The 17,039-nt window shown below is 44.9% G+C and overlaps 1 protein-coding gene across 1 annotated transcript; it reads left to right on the top strand.

The window, feature by feature from the left end:
• Nucleotides 1-840: 840 nt before the first annotated feature.
• Nucleotides 841-14,377, top strand: PGK1 (phosphoglycerate kinase 1). Its single transcript, XM_027787941.2, has 11 exons — nucleotides 841-1,007; nucleotides 3,694-3,744; nucleotides 4,856-5,011; nucleotides 5,130-5,274; nucleotides 7,381-7,484; nucleotides 8,192-8,311; nucleotides 10,542-10,656; nucleotides 10,939-11,118; nucleotides 11,671-11,848; nucleotides 12,117-12,215; nucleotides 13,905-14,377. Exons 1-11 carry the CDS (start codon nucleotides 943-945, stop codon nucleotides 13,943-13,945), a joined length of 1,254 nt encoding a protein of 417 aa, XP_027643742.2. The 5' UTR covers nucleotides 841-942; the 3' UTR covers nucleotides 13,946-14,377.
• The last annotated feature ends 2,662 nt before the right edge of the window (nucleotides 14,378-17,039 follow it).

Genomic DNA, 17,039 nt, shown 5'->3' on the forward strand with positions numbered 1-17,039 from the left:
TAGCAAGTTTGGCAAAAAAAAACCTGCCAGCAGACAGAGGGGCCTAGCTGTCCTATGGGTAAAACCCAAAAGACGGTGAGCTCCTTTTCCCACAGCATGCAGCCCCATTCCACGGCCTTACAGGCCGCACACACACCTGGGACAGGGAATTTTTGGACAGCCCACACAGAGCATACATCTGGAAAGTGTATCCCTTTAAACAGTTGTCTTGAAAAGTATTAATCTATGTAGGTAATTTAAAAATACCCTGGGGTTTCTCTTCTCTTGTAGGTGAGCGGTGGGCCGAGGCCTGCCTGCCCCGCAGGGCCTACCCGCTGCCTGAGGGCCAGCCGCCCTGCATGCCACCTTCACCGAGGTTCTACCCTCTAGTAAGATCCAGAATTACTAATTTGGACGTTAGAGATTAGAAATGAAAGGCGGTTCATGTCAGTGAAATCTGACCGAGTATTTAAGGAGGAAACAAACCCGGCAGCCAGCTACCCCCGAAGCCGGGAGCCCGACGCTGCCTGCCGGGACTGCTGTGTGCTAGTTCCAGGAAAAGCGCGCTCTACGGTGCGCTGGCGGATTTCTTTTTAATTCTACAGTGAAATACATATTTAAATTGACGGGCGGAGGCCTAGCGGGCCCCCGGGGCGTGGCGGGCGGTGCGGAGCGCCCAGGTGCGCAGCCGGCGGTAACTCTGCCCCGAGGCGACCGGGCCCGGCTGCGTGCGGGACGTGACCGGGCCTCCCGCCGCAGCCCGGCCTCCCGCGGGGGAGGGCACTCTGCGGACGGGCAGGCGGCTGGACCAATAGTGACGCGCGGAGGGCGGTGCGGCCCAATCGCTGACGGGCAGGGGCGGGGCGGGCTGCGTGCCGGCGACGCGGGCGGGCGCTGCGGCAGAGCGCGGGCGGCGGTGGAGCGGAGCGGATCCAGTCGAGCCGAGCCGAGCCGGGAGCCAACATGTCTCTCTCCAACAAGCTCACCCTCGACAAGGTGGATGTGAAGGGCAAGCGGGTCGTTATGAGGTGAGGAGCTGGGCCCCGCCGCGCGTGCGGGGAAGAGAGGAACGGCCTGGCCCCGCGGGGGCAGGAGCGCCCGGGGCCGCCACCCCTGGTGCCCTTGTGCCGGGGCGGCCTTCGACAGCGGCTGGGCCTGGCGAGGAGGCGGCGGGGCGGGCTGTGCCTCCCGGGGATGGAGGAGCGGGGGGAGCAGCGCTGCCTCCCCGCCCCGCTGGGCCCCGGCCGGCCGCGCTGCCTCCCCGCCCTGCCGGGCCCTCCGCGGCCGGACTCCGGCGCAGCTTCCCCCGGGCAGCAAAGTCACCCCCGTCCTCGGCAGCGGCACGTCTGGGCCCGGCAAAGTCTTTCCTACGGGGTTTGGGTTGCTCCCCGCCCGGCTGCTGGGGAGGCCCCGCACGTCCCGGGTTACCCCTTCCGGGAGCGTGTCCCTCTCCCGGTGGCGGGGCTGTGATTGACGGGGGTAGCGTGAGCCCCGGCCGCGCTCAGCCTTGTTGGGGCCGGGCAGGATGGTGCCCAGCGCTGCCCGAGGTGGGCAACTGGGGGCTACAGCCGCTCGGCTTCCACCTGTACCCGCCATCCACAGGCGGCCTGGGGAGAAAACGAGCCAGTCTACCCTGATTTTATTGGGGAGTGCTCCAAAACCTGCTTATTCCCCAGTTCCCTTCTTCCTTCCTGCAAATCCAAAAAGCGTTGCAATAAAAAAAAGGGAAAATATGGCTCTGGCCAGCTACCCAAATAAAACAGTAATTTTGCTTTTTTGCAGCAAGCTTCGAGTCGCACAGGTATTCAGCACGTCCAGGTGTAAAACCCTAAAATAGGAATTTGTAGGTTAGTTATAAAACATCAAGGGCTGCTGAAAGCCTAATGGTGGAATTGTTGCCAAATACTGGGAGATAATGGCACTGAGGTACATCCTCCACGGAATACTCTTATTGTGGGATTCTTTGTCCAAGGTCACCATGATGTGACTACTGTGTGTCTGTTACCTTGCTCAGTGAGTAGGCAGATACAACAAAATTGTAACTTCTCTTCCCTGTAGTCTGTGTGAGACAACTTGCTCTTTTTATCTTGTCTCTCTGTTGTCTCATTTTGAAGTAGTTCCCTAGAAATTTGATTACCAGAAACTAACCCCCATAAGGAGTACTGAAGAAGCTAGCTCAGAATTTGCATGGCTTCCTAAATTTTGTATGACAAAAGGCCTTTTTATCTCTGTAACAACTTTTTTTTTTACCCTGCCGGTTTTACCTTTTCTGGGTTATGTTACAGAGAACAGTCTTGCTTTGGCAGAGGATGAGTTGGCCAGCTCTTAGTCTCCGGTAGTTAATGCACATACCTATTTTTGCAGTTCTGTGATGGGCTGCTAAAACAGTGAAACGGCAGATGAGGTGTCAGCCTTTGTGTTCCCTGCCTGCGTCTCATTTCACTGAAAAGAGTCACCATGTGCGCTCAGTACTAGTAAAATCAGTATCTTCTTTTTTTTTTTCTCCTATCTGTCATAATTTTGGCATACTCATAACCTGGTTATCTTCCAGTCTCAGTGCTGAAGCTTCAAGAGAAGTTGGGAATGGGGAGGAGAAACAGGTTCAAGGGGAGCTCAGATTTCAGTTATCTGCAGTGGGGAAGAAGAGCAAACTGGGTCTTCCTTTTGTAGCTCTGATGGCTCTGTAAAGCAAACTATTCTTTTATTCTCTCCTTTTAGAATAATAGCATGATAATGGTTCTTTTCTTTTTAGAATTAGTCCACTGTACTGTGGGGCTGCCAGTTCAATTTCTTTCTGCTCAGCTACTCCTGTTTTGCTGGCAGCTTTTGTCTGTCTTTCCATCTGTTTCTTGTGCTGAGCAGGTTGTGAAAGAATTCAAATAACTTCCTGAATTGTGGTGTTCTTTAATACAGATACAGAATGGTGAAGGGTACACTGTAGCAGTGTGTTTTAGTTTGCTGGTTCTGATAGCCTGTTACACTGGGTTAGATGTAGCTGGTGAGTAATTCCTGCCTTTGCTGTTACGCAAACACAGCTTCCTGCTGCTAGTCAGCACGTGGGCGCAAGGCAGCTAGCGAGAAATGGCTGATGAAACTTCCCTCTCGCATCCCTTCACCTGGCACGAGTAGGGAAGTTATCTCTAGATCCATGGCTGGTCTTCCAGTGGGAATGTGATAAGCCCCAGGACCCGGCTACGGAGAACAGAAATTCAGAGTTGTAGACAATGCCTGGACAGCTTCCTTGAGCCTGCCCGCTTGCCTTAGTAGTGTAACCAGGTACTTTAGAGGCCTCATTAGAGAACACAACGACACTTTTCATTATTCCCTTCCTTTTCCGTTGGAAGCTCCTAGTCAGTGACCTGAGAGCATGTTGTTTAAAATGAAAAGGTTGTGGGGAGCTTGTTCAATCTCAGTTTTATGTGTTTCTTCAGCATCATTGCTACTGCGGTCATGAGTATTAGGATGTATTGGTGGCATAGCTTTACTAAGTCATTCTAGCAGATATTTGTTCTTGGTTTATGTTCTATTATTACAAGCAGAAATGCCTAATAACATACTGATTTCAAAATGAAACTTGTGTACCAAGGCACAATTAAAAATCTTACTTTAATTGTAACATTGCTTTTCTAGCCAGCATTTTTACTGACAGGTTCCCTCACTCTTTGTAAAAGAAATTTGTTGATTATTTAATTTTGTTTTTGTTTTTTTTTTTAGGGTTGACTTCAATGTTCCAATGAAGGATCACAAAATAACCAACAATCAAAGGTGAGCTATAACTTCTGTCCCAGATGGAAGCCCTGAAGTCTGTTTTCGCTCTGACTTTAGCCCAGTTACATTAGCAGTACCTGGAATACTGCCATGATTAAGCTGTGATTGCTCATACCAGGATATTAAAGCTGTCTTAGAGAAGGTCCAACAATTGTTAATTAAAACCCCTGCAGCCACTGGCAAACTATGCTAACTGCAAGGCTTCTTCTCACTATACCTGCTGTGGAAAGCATATAGAAAAGTCTTTTAATTGTACAGATCCTAAACTACATTCTTTAAAAGTGGCTGAAGCGTTGTGACCATTTCACAACCACATCCTTTTCACTGTGTGTGAAAATGAGCTGTATTTGTTGGTAGTATCCAGAATACTTTCTGCCTCCTGGTTACCCTGCAGGTATGTTGACTTGTGTTAGTGCAGCACACAAAGAGACGGGATTTAGAAACAGTGATATCAAATGTCTTGTCTTGCTTGTCTGTCACTTGCAGACAGATGACAGTTTTGTTCACCACAGAATGCCTGCTGCTCAACATTCCCGTCATGTCTTTATTTGTTCAGAATCACAGACTAAACCAGGAGGCCCAGTAATGTTCAGGTGTGTCCTGACATTTCTTAGCTACAAGCAATCAGCAGAATTTAGATTACAAAATGCATTTCACTTCAGTGTCCTACGTTACATGGAAGATAACAGTGGAACACAGGAAAACATGCTGGGACAGAGAATTTTGTTGATGCTTTGTGGACCATGCTTCAGGATTGTCACAGTCCCTAGAAGGATAGGCTGGGTTAGCTCCACAGGGAAAGCTGTGCTCTGTGGGATGTGGTTAGTCTCCTAGACATTTGTTCTAATAAGGGTAGGTTGCTGAGAAGCCCAGTGTCCCTTTTTGCTGGTGGTGATGTCCTGCTGTCTTCTGGTGAGAGGTAGGCTGAACCACGTGAATGCCAGAGGTAGGATGGACTTCTTAGGTAATTGTTCTGCCCAGCTCTTGTGCTCAGTTTCTTTTGTCATTTTTGAAGGACAACTCCCAAGGCTCTTGTGTGTTTACTAAGTTTGCTTGCCTGGTAGACTACTTGAATCCTTTTTTAATTTATTCTTCTCTGCTATTATAGGATCAAGGCGGCTGTTCCTACTATCAAGCACTGCTTGGATCATGGAGCCAAGTCAGTGGTTTTGATGAGTCACCTGGGTCGCCCGGATGGCGTTCCCATGCCTGAAAAGTTCTCCTTGGCCCCAGTAGCTGTGGAGCTTAAAGCACTCCTGGGCAGGTGAAGTAGAAGAGCAGTCCAGCATGCCTCAGGCCCTCTCTGGCAGCGGACCTGGGTGCTTCCCTTTCTGAAAGGAAGAATCACTGGTGGGATGACAGTGTGTATCTTGTGTTTGCAGGGAGGTCTTATTCCTGAAGGATTGCGTTGGTCCTGAGGTGGAGAAGGCCTGTGCTAATCCTGCAGCTGGCTCCATCATCCTGCTAGAGAACCTCCGATTCCACGTAGAAGAAGAAGGGAAAGGGAAGGATGCATCAGGGAACAAGGTGAAACTTAAGTCTAGCTTTTGTGTGTGCCTGCTCTGGTCTTACTAGCTTGTTTGCTGCAGACTGACAAGGAACCAGCAGCCGGTCTAAAATGCTGTTTATGAATTTGCTCTCAGAAGGATGTCAGAGATCTTCAGTTCAGTGTGTCCGATCATTTGTACCATGCTGTGAGGAAGTTCGAGTCAAATGCATTGAATTTCCAAGATGAAACAGCTTATGTGAAAGGTTACAGATGACTCTGTTGAAGGTGCTGTAGTCTGTAACAGAAGGAAAGCGGGGGAAATAGGGCTGTGCAGCAAACTAGTTGCTGCTTATTAGACTTTATTTTGGGACATCTAGACCAAAAAACAAGGTCTGTTTGAGATTGTTGCCACTGGGGCCATAAGAAAGACGCTTCTTTCTTGGTTATCTGACTGATGTTTTAATATAAAGTTTAAACATTCTGCAGCATAGGAATTATCAAACCCTTTTATAAGCCTATCTGGTCTTAATAATCATCTAAGGCCAGGCTGCCTTGCACCTCTGACATTTTCTTGAAGGTCAGGAAGAGTGCTTGCTCCAGACAGCTGCTTTTCTTAGTGACAGTGACCCCACTGACTTTACACAGGTCTTGGCTCCTTTCAGATTCAGTTTGTGGGGTGGAATGCTGACATGGTGTGGTGCCCTTTATGGGCTGACACAGGACTCCTGTAAAACAGGCCAGAGAACTAGTAAGCCTTTGCTGATGGCAATAAGAAATTGAGCAAGTCTGGAATTATTTGCTACCAGAATTGTGCGCCACTGCAAGCCAATATGGTGGCAGGGAAAAGTGGGGCAAAAATTTAATTTGCTTTGGGAAGCAGTCCCTTGGTTTAGTGCATTTGTGTAATTTTCAGGTTATTTAGCTGGCTGTATGTGTATGGAAGCATGTGCTGCAGTTGAGCAGAAGAGGAGGGGGGCTGTTGACACACCTGCTTCTCATCCTAACAGAGGTGAAAGTCGGTGCTATGGAAATAGTGATGTGGTACAAGACTGCAGATTATTAACTGGTGCTTGTTAACAAAGCAGATCAAGTGGCAGTGGTTCCTTCGTTCAGAGCCTCTTGTGTTCTGCTTACAGATGTTACTGGTACTTAATCTCTTTGTGTAAAGCCAGGCGATTTAACAAGTGAAGGAGCAGTTGAAAACATTGTTCTATAATCTGTGTAGCCCCTTTGGCTTGTTTTATGCTCGGGCTGAACCCATCTGCCGTACATTAGTGTACCTGCCTGCCATCATCCCCATGGTGTTACATCTGGGCGCTAGCAGAGGCCTCACTGGGAATGATGAGCTGGTAAAGCAAAAAGCACTGGGAGAGGTGATAGCTTGACTGCCAGTCTGGGCCGTTCTTTAAGAGCAAGTGGCTGTAAACTAGGTCCAAGCAGTCACTTAGTGTCAGAGTGAGCTCTGCTGTCTTTTCATGGTGGTAAAGAAAACCCAACTATATGCGCTGTCCCATGAGGATTTGGTAGGATGCGTAGAGGATGGAGAAGTTTTAACAGAAATGCATCTGTTCTTGCTTACTACATGCTAAGCTTATCTTCAGCTTTCCAATGTTGGCTGCTTTTGCTGTGGCCTGTTGTAGTGTGCAGGCTACGTATAAGTTAATCCTCAATGCATCGTTGTATCAGTCCTTCAGGAGCTTGTCCTTTTACCTGTGGCACTTGAGGACCACATTTTCTTTGTTCAGTAATTGTTAGTCTCATCTCCACACACCCTTTCTGTTAACCTGTGGTCACCGCACAAAACTGGAAATCTGTAGGAGAGAGACTGAAAGGTTGGTAGTGCTGCAGTTCATTCCTGCTCTGATAGACTAGAAGCTTGAAGTGGGAACAGGCCTCGGGCCTGTAATAGCAGTCTCAGGGAGTTTAATGTGGAGTTTAAACCATTTAAATCTTTCTGTTGCTCCTACTTACTTACTGGGAAAGACCACACGAAATACAGTGACCCACAGGATGAACTGATGAGTTTCTCCAGCTGACCTTTCTTTGCTTTGGGTTTATAAGTCAAATTGCTGACTTTGGCTTCAGTTTCAGAATCATTTCTGTGTACCTGAATAGCACAAACTTGTCATTCTTTTTCTTTTTAGATCAAGGCTGATTCTGCAAAAGTGGAGGCTTTCAGAGCCTCTCTTTCTAAACTGGGAGATGTCTATGTCAATGATGCTTTTGGAACTGCCCACCGGGCTCACAGGTGTGTATCCAGTTCCCTTCCACAGGCAGAACTGCAGAATGATGTCATGGAAACACATACAACTGTGCCCCCAGTGGGTTTTAACTTCCTTTTGGGCTTATCCCGTTACCATTCTGCTGTTTGTTCGTGAGTAATGGATTTAGTGGAGACAGTTGTCAATAGTATATGCTCTTTCAAGTTTGCTTCTGGGCACAGGAGACAGGTGTAACTCCTAAGACTTGAACTGACTTTTTAGGCTTTGAGGATAAAAAAATTACTTGCTTTGGACTTGTATAAATTGTCCTGCAATTATAGCAGACCTCTTTTCCAAAAGATTAATAGCTCCAGATTGATTATTCTCATGGAGTGTGGTTAGGTATGTGTGCTTTGCAAACTCCAGTGGTCTGCTTTGAGCTTGATTTCATGATCTGGTGCTGTTGGAAGAAGACATCTGTGCTCTTATGCTTAACTGTCCCTCAGCACTCTGGATCACTGGTTAACACTGTGACTTTCTTGCGTATTAATATATCTGTGCAAAAACAATCTCAGAAAGTAAGGGTGTACAGCCAGCTTATCAAAGTAGGAAAACAAAAACCTTGTCTTTGTTTTCATGCTGTTCTCATTGCTGCAACTGACTAAAGGATTGGCTTTGCAATGCTGTGAGACACAGGGATGTTGGACCTGTACTGATTGAAAATTTTTCCATTCCTCACTCTTTTATTCTGCAGCTCCATGGTAGGTGTCAATCTGCCTCAGAAGGCTGCTGGCTTCCTCATGAAGAAAGAACTGGATTACTTTGCTAAGGCCCTAGAAAGTCCGGAGAGACCCTTCTTAGCAATTCTTGGAGGGTAAGACTCAAGAACATATCAACTCCATATTTCTCTTTAACTCCTCTGTAAGAAATGAAAAGTTATTTTGGCTTGGTTCAAACAAGTGTTTTCCTTCTAACTGTGCCTACAGTTCAGATTTATAGATAAGTCCCAAGATCTCTGTAAGATACAGATTAGAGAGGAGCTAACTGGCCGTGTCTGCTCCTGTGATGATACTGTCAGGGTCTGGTCATCATATCTGCTAACCTCTTCTTAATTCCCCACATGGAGACAATCCACAGCAGTTTGTTGTACAGATGAACCAGAAGAGCTGTTAGAGACACATGATGGCCCTGAAACATTGTTGGTGACCTTTCCTCCACGGTTCAGAGTACAAGCATCCTGCACGCTCAGCACTGTTTAAATTGACACAGTCTGTTGTTATGCAATGGTGACCTACTGTAGCTGGGTAGGCCTCCACTCTCCCCCAGTACCTAGTGTGCCAAGAAACTTGAAGGTGCAAAACCAAGTGACTGTGTGTAGAAATAATTTCCCATTGCTAATGATTTTGGTCATGTTTGTACCCAGTCTGGCACTGTAGTTCAGTGACAGTATTTCAGGTCATCAGGTGAATTAAAATATCTTGCTATGTAACACCGAACTGGGACACCATAACATTCCTGTGTTCCTGACAGAAGTATGTGCCTTATTTCTGCTCTTTGCACCCATAAATGTGTTTTTTAAGAAGTAGTATTCAGTTCTCGCATAAAGTTTAAACTTTTTCTATGACCTTGGCTGTAGTGAACCTTTTTTGAGAGGTACATAACAAGGGTGACCAGGAGGTTCCCAGACTAGGAGCCTGGTACTAAACTCATTGTGTGGCCAAGGACTAACGAGTGCTGACTGCACCTTAGTGAGTCACAGGGTGAACTCTGAAGCAGTTCAGAGCCAGAAAATACCTGTATCTGTCTGGAAGTGGCACCTTTTTAGGTGGGATGGCAGATCCAGCAACTCTGGCTCGGTTGTACCAGAGGGAAGTCATGCTTGGAAGCTGTGTGTGGTCCAGTTGCAGGCTTGCTACTGCTTATCTATAATAAAATTGGGCCTAGAAGATGAACTGAGAATAACTGTACTAACAAGTAAAGTGGAAATTAAATGTGTTGGGAAAGAAAGACCATGTGCAGGAAGGTAATTCAGTGCTAGAAGCAGGGTATGTGCAAGGGCAAGAAAGAAAAATGTAATTATGTAATTCACCTTCCCGTCTCTTTCTGCCTGCAGCTGCACAGGGCAAGGTGGGCACTGCAGGCTTTTGCTGCAGCTCTGTCCCATCCCATCAAGGCTTCTTGACCTGCTCAGTGCCTACAGTGTAGCAACATTTGCAGCTTCACGGCTTAAGCTGGGGTTGGTGGCTGGCTCACACGAGAGCTCTCCATGGTTGCCAAGACCGGATTTGTAGAGGCAATGCCTATTTCTTATGGTTAGGTCTGAAAGCATTTTGTTAATGAAATTCATGCAGTTATCCATGGTTTAGAGATGGAGAAACTAAAGCAAGAAGAGGAAATGGCCTCATCTAACGTCACCAAGTAGGGTATGGTCTTAAGACTATGATGGAGGTCTCAGAGTGCCAGACCAGATTTCACTCGGGGTTGTTTCCTGAGGTCTTTTATGAAGCTTTCTTTTAGATAACAACAAAAATTCCATACATGGCATTAAAGAGAGAAGACAGGAGACTTCTGTCTATTTACTGCCTCCTCTGCCTTTCCTATATAAAGAAATTTTGGTATTGTTCCAATACCGTTTGTATCTTGTACCAAAAGCAGTCATCGGCTTTGGGGCAGGGCAGTTCTGTATCACATATCACCCTAGCAGTTTGGAGCTGTGCTGTGAGTGTGGCGGGGTGCCGGACCTGGAAGGGTTACAGGAGCTGGCGGTATGGCAGCTGGTACAGAAGATCCTGCTGGGGTTGGACAGTGGTTATGAATGGCAGTGCTCTGATCTCTGCTCTACCTTGCTGGACAGCAGGGGAAATCAGGCTCTAAAGTGCCAACGAGGTTTAGATTGAAATAGGAAAAAAATAGAGGGCTCTTGTAAGTTGATGTTTAATGCTGGCCTGTGAAGTTGCCAAATTCCCTTTCTACCTGCTCCCAACAACTCCTTTGTCGGATCATTCTCTCCATATGGCTTTGATACACCACAATCGAGTAAGTTTTGCCTCAGGAGTTTTGGGCAGCAGCTACATTATTCATCGTTTTTCCTTCTCTCTCGCCAGAGCCAAGGTTCAGGATAAGATCCAGCTGATCAATAACATGTTGGATAAGGTCAATGAGATGATCATTGGTGGTGGAATGGCATTCACCTTCCTCAAAGTGATCAACAACATGGAGGTACGAAAAGAGCAATTCGGTGCCTACTCCTAGGAAAGAATGCGGTCAGAATGTCCTTTATATATGCTAGTATTGAGAACTGGCTATCAGCTCTCTGCAAGAGTAGGGAGCACTGAGAAGTTACTTGACAATCACTTTGCAAAAATCAAATTGGTGCCTATGTCTAGCTAGGTGCGTTAGGAGAACAGTCTTTCCAGAATGGCTGGCTTGACTACTGCTGTAGTTTAGCTACAGTAGCTAAACAAACACCTCTCTCTTACTTTTCCCAAATAATTTCTCTAGATTGGTAACTCTCTGTTTGATGAAGAGGGATCAAAAATTGTCAAGGACCTGATGGCCAAGGCAGAGAAGAATGGCGTGAAGATTACTCTGCCTGTTGATTTCATCACTGCAGACAAATTTGATGAGCATGCACAGACTGGGGAAGCCACAGTGGCTTCAGGCATTCCTGCTGGCTGGATGGTAGGTTTTAATAGGCTTTAAGGGACTAAAAGAAGTAACAGGCAGCAGCGTGGTGGGAAGGACACCTTAAAGGAGTAGAAAAAGTAATTATCATTCTTTGCAAATGTTTCTGAAGGTGGTCAAACTGTGTAGTGTGTTGGTTTAATGAAATGGAAGTCCTGTTTGTCCTGAATTTTTAAGTTTAAAATAGCTTTTGTGAGGTTTGTATTAAAACAACAAAACTCCTCTTAAAACCTTGAGTACAGTAGAAATCCCTTGTATTTGACAAATTTAAGTGGAGTTAGCAAAAGTTTCTAATCAAGGCTTCAAGCATCTGGCATTGACTTAAAAATTTAATTACTTGTACTAGGAAGATAAATACCACACCAGACTCCACCTCCTGCAGCAGCTGCTGATAAATCTTTCTGCTTCTCAGTATTCAGTGCATATAGAGAAATACTTGCTTCATATCTGGGGCTAAGGGGGAAGCTTCTGAGGATCCCAGCTAAACATTGGCGATTTGAGATGAGGGTCAGCAGGAAGTGTATCAATGGCTTCTTTTACTTGTCTTAGGGCTTGGACTGTGGCCCTCAAAGTGTGGCAAAGTTTGTTGAAGTTGTGGGAAGGGCCAAGCAAATTGTGTGGAATGGCCCAGTCGGTGTCTTTGAGTGGGACAAGTTTGCCAAAGGAACCAAAGCCCTGATGGACAAAGTGGTAGAAGTAACTGGAAAGGGCACCATCACCATTATTGGTAAGCAGCTGTATGTGTTTCTTCTTGTCTTTCTAAATGCAACAATGCTTGCCAGTACCATGTTAAAAATACTTGTCAAATTCTTTTTCTTCCCTCATGTTTTCATCTGTCCTTCAGCTTGGAGATAGGACTTTAAAAAATGTTGTATGTACCGATGCAGAGTATTTGGGAGCAGGACCAGCACATAGCAAGGCTGTGGCCCTTAAGCTGAACAAAATCTGAATTTCCTGTGTGTTTCATTGATTATATTTTTTTGTTTGTACTACAGGTGGTGGAGATACAGCTACTTGCTGTGCAAAGTGGAACACTGAGGATAAAGTTAGCCATGTCAGCACCGGAGGTGGCGCCAGCCTGGAACTGCTAGAGGGTAAACGTTCCTTTATTTTAACTACTTCGAGCGAATTGGGTACTTCGGGTGTTCTGCCACATGTTGATACTCAAGAAATCACGATGGGGTGAACGTCTTTTCTGTTCCACCATGTGGAGTTGAACATAGCTTTTGAGCAACGAGCTCCTCATTGCTCTTCTGTAGTCCTCCTAGAGGAAGAGAGGAAAGAAAATGGAGTATTCTTGCAAACAACACAGTCTGCCACTCCCAGAAAGCAAAAATGCTGGAATAGAAAATAAAACGGCCTTGAGAGCGAGCTTACTTTTGTAGATGATCCCCTGAGACACGCTAACCAGACTGTTTAAAATGCCCAGTTTCTGTGAGGGAAATCACATCAGAATAGTCTGGAATTTTTGCCAGAAGTTTCCTTTTGGGCACATTGTTTGAAATTCCGTGGTTTTGGGGAGCCCTCTAGTGATCGATCACAAACGTGCACAAGTATACTTGGAATTCAAAATGGTGAGAATTTACAGGATTCCTCTAATGAGTTACATTGTACTCTAAATGAGTTTTCATTTCCTCTGGTAATTAGCTGTTTCCCAATATGGGTAAATTATCTAATGCTGTCAGCTTCTCTGTAGAAGAGAAACTGCAATAAACTGCATTGCAGCTGCTAGTTTCCAGCAGTTATATGCGAGACAGAGCTTTTGTTTCTGTTGCCTAGGGAGTGATGGTAAAGGGAAAGAATGCAGATGGCTAGAAGGAAACACTGTGCAACTGATTTATTCAAAAGAACAAACTTGTCTAAGTTTTGGCCCAAAATGTGGGTTTGTGTGTGTGATCTTTTAAATGTAACGGAAGTCTAGCTAATTAGAAAAGCTTCTGAAGATTAAAGAAGGCATGCACGCCCCCCACCCAAAACCCAACAAACTGGTGAGTTGTGAACAGTGTTAAAATTCAGTACTGCCATGCAGCTTCAGCATTAGAAGGTAGGTTTTCCAAAAAAAAAAAAAAAGGCAAAACCAGAGGTCTGTCTTCGTTATTAAAGTAGGACAAAAAGCTAAAAATGCTTTAGAAAACATCGCACTTTAATAATCTGGGCCCTCATGCTCAGACATGAGCATATTCCTTGCTTCCATCAGTTGGAATGAGGCATGTAAATATCTAGACCTGGGTGTTTTAGTCCCAGTAAAAGACTTGAGACTTGTAGGAGGCTTTGTTTCTTTTTCTGAATTAATTCTTAAAATTTCCACCACACACTCCAAAATTCTATTTATGTGCCACTAGAGATTAAAGAAAGTATGCAGCAACTCCCTAGACCAAACCAAAAATCTGTTTGCCATCAAACTTAATGGAAAAAGATCTTAGGTGTTTGGATCTGACCCTAGCAGAGACTTGGCTAGAAATTTACCATTATTGTTAACTGAGAATTGATGACTGTGGTACGTTAAGAATCTGTCTGCTGACATATGAGTGCAGCTGTGCTCTGGATACTCACTACAGCAGCCCTAAAAGGTATTTACTGCGTGAAACATCTAAATGTAACTCATATGCCTAAGAGCCACAGTCAACAGGAGCATGCATAGAGCCGAGCTCTTCCATTTTTAACCTGTAATGTCTGATAATTTCTTTTAATATGTTTAAATGATGCAATTGCAAGTGTAAAACTTGGTTGCTTGAGGGCAGAGGGGTTCTTAACTTTACCGGTATGTTTTTAACTGCTAACAGGTAAGGTTCTTCCTGGTGTGGATGCCTTGAGCAACGTGTAGAGAGCAGAGTATCACCCCAGTTCCCGGTCCTGTGCACAGCCCCTGAGATTCAACACTTCAGCGCTTCTGTATTTCAACTCTGCGATAGGCAGATCACAGAATGTAAACCGAAACTGGACAGGGTTTGAGGAGACAGCAGAGAGATTTTACGACTGCAGTTTACATGATGTGGATTTGTCCACTGTTATCCCACTTGAATTAACGTAGTGAGTTTAAACTGTTGTTGTGAATTTAGAGTGTATATATTTATATTTTGCCTTTTCAAAGAGATTAATCCCTGTTAGACATGTCTGTTTCTCAGAAAGGAGTGCACTGTTTAGCTTCAATGTTCTTAGGCATTTTCATCACTTGACACTGTTCAGAAACAAGAGGGGACTCCAGTTTTTTGGAGGCTGATTGTAATAGCTGCTGAATAAACATATTTAAAATGCTCCCAGTTTGTATATGGTCCTTCTTTCAGATTTTTGAAATGGTATACCTTAAAATATCTCTGACTCCTGATGCTAGGAAGAAGCTATTTTAATGTTTTCCACTAATTACAGTATTTATAAATACCTTTTATTTGTGTCCAGAGGATCTGTAAGCACCCACTCATCATCAAAGTGAACTTTGGTAAGGACATAAATTCTTACGGATGTGCTGTTACATTAAAACTTCCATGCTGTCAGGTAATAAAGTAAGATGAAATTTTGGATGTGCAAGTCTGGTAAAAAAAGTGCACATCTAAAAGTGTTTCCCACCTAGAGAACTCCCCTCATAGCAGGCAACCAATGCATCTGATCTGAATATAGGGGAAACTGAAGACAGGCAGGTAAAAACTGAGTCACAGGCAAACAGAACCGCAGTGCACCTTTGCTAAGTTTGTGGTCCTAAAAGTGCATAAAACTAGCATAGTAAAACCACACAGTTGGACAATTAGGTTTGTGTGTGTGGCTTAAGCATGTTGCAGAGCCACAAGTATTGTCAGCGGAGGACCACCAACATGGTGCAAATGTCTAAAGTTGGGATTTCTGTTTTGACTGTTGTGCGTTGGCTCCTGTGCTTGCTGCAGGACCCAAAAGTGAGCACAGGGCAGCTCTAAACCAAACCCAGGATTGCTCCAAACTCGAATCAGCTTGTGAGCATCCAAAAGCGTGTTTTGGATTATGTTAGCACTCATGGCTCTGCTCATAAGAACTCCGAGAAGGCACAGTGCTCCAACTGAACTGCTTGTGTGTCTTTCTGCTGGATCAGAGAAAAGTAAGTGATGTAAAGCAGCAGTTGCCTGTTTTTATTCCTAGTGAATTCCCAGCAAGTATTGTTAGGGTGCTTCACAGGAGGTTTTGCATGGCCTGAATAGTATAAAGCAGCCAGGACAAACCATGGAGAGAATCTTTGGGGTAAGCAGTAAGCCACAACAGAGTATGCTTTTAAGTTAATTTGTATGTATGTACATAATATTACCAAAACAAAATGAAAGCATGTTTGCCAAATTTCACTTGGTCATGGTGGGATGTGAATTAAACCCTAATAATGCTGAAGTGTGTATAAAGCTGTGTATGAAAAATATGCTTATTACACTTTAAAGCTAAAAGTGACTATGGCAATGAGAAGAAACTAGAAATAATGCAAATGACTGCAGCGCTGTGGTTTTCTCCTCCTCCTCTCTTTGTAAATCTCCCAAGCATTGTCTGATTACGCATGAATGATGCAGATTTTTGCTAGGATTGCTTTCTCGCTGTTACTCATGTTTTCCAGGCAGGGGTGCAGACCTCCGACAGCTGCAGGAACGAGGCAAAGAAAGGAGCAAGCTTGTCGGCCACAAAAAGACTATGGATTTTGGAAATCCAGTACTTCAAAAACAAACATTCCACCATGTTTTATAACAGATCATTCTTGTCTGGCTCTGGCAAACAAGGCCTCGTGACAGCACGGCCCATTTTAGTGTCACTCTTATACCCCTGTGTTGCTGGATTCCCATGGAGCAATAACATATTTTCCCTCCATAGCTCCTCTCTTGGTGTTTACAGTGAAAGGTTGGTGTGTGGCTGCTACCTCTGCTGGCTTCCCCCCCCCCCCCCCCCCCCCTCATCAAAAGCAACAAAACAAAGTGATCTGTAATCAAATAATGGCAAGGAGTAGTAATGCTCCATGAACATAGATGTCTGTGCTTTAAAGCAGTTTTCCCACCTGACTTTGGAAGCTCGCTGCTTACATGTCTAAAATGTCCTTTTGTTTCCACATGGCTTGTTTTAATTGATGCAGTGTTCAGATCTGTGTGCTCAACATAGCAAACCTTGTAGAGCAAGGCCACCTTTATGCGTTGTAAAGAAAAACGGATGAAACATCTCAACATGAGACCCCAGGAGCTATACACTTGATGACTAGCAGCTGATTACTTGAGTGACACGGTTTCCAGATTATTTTTTTTAAGCTTTGCCTATTAATATTTTTTAGCACCTGGCTACTGCAGTGATAAAATATTCTTAAGGCATCTAGAGGTTCCTTCTTTCACTAAATTTTACATCCTCTGGAGTCACACTGGTCTTCCTAGACTCTTTTGGCCTGTGTTCTGACAACTTTTCTAACATGAATCTTTAACAGTTCTGCTTTTTTTATTGCTTTTGTTGAGAGTGGTTTTGGGGCAAGGAACGTTGCTAGTTAGAAACCTTGTGGAGGAGACATTAGAAGACAAAGCTGTTGCAGAAAGATCATGATGCAATGAAGGTAATAGATTTAGCATGTAAGTGGGCTGATAATAAGAGCCAGGTGAAATAAAAAGTGAACAACTTAAATCCTCATGGCTGAGATTATAAAAAATTTCAACATGAAAGACTTCAAATTTGTTGTAAACACAGTAAGCTCCTCCTGGGCCAAGATAAGTGAGCTCTTATATGGCTGTCTCCCTGCATAATTTCCAATCTTCTGTTGATTGCAAGAAGCAGACAAAGTGTTTCTGTGTCGTAAAATGTACAATCAACGGTACCTGAAAAAGTTGTAAAAGCAGCATTTGCCCCTTAGCAGTGGCGAGCCTGCAGCCGTGTGCAGGGACATCAGCCCTGAGGTAGCGGAGTGGGCCCAGCACATCTGTGACACTTGCAGATCTGCCCAGCCA

The sequence above is a fragment of the Falco peregrinus genome, chromosome 13 (genome assembly GCF_023634155.1).
Source record: "Falco peregrinus isolate bFalPer1 chromosome 13, bFalPer1.pri, whole genome shotgun sequence".
Classification (NCBI taxonomy): Eukaryota; Metazoa; Chordata; class Aves; order Falconiformes; family Falconidae; genus Falco; species Falco peregrinus.

Coding starts and splice junctions, on each gene's coding strand:
- PGK1 (XM_027787941.2), top strand. CDS start 943: ATGTCTCTCTCCAACAAGCTCACCCTCGACAAGGTGGATGTGAAGGGC. Junction 3,745..4,855: donor AAAATAACCAACAATCAAAG/GTGAGCTATAAC, acceptor CTGCTATTATAG/GATCAAGGCGGCTGTTCCTA. Junction 5,275..7,380: donor AGGATGCATCAGGGAACAAG/GTGAAACTTAAG, acceptor TTTTCTTTTTAG/ATCAAGGCTGATTCTGCAAA.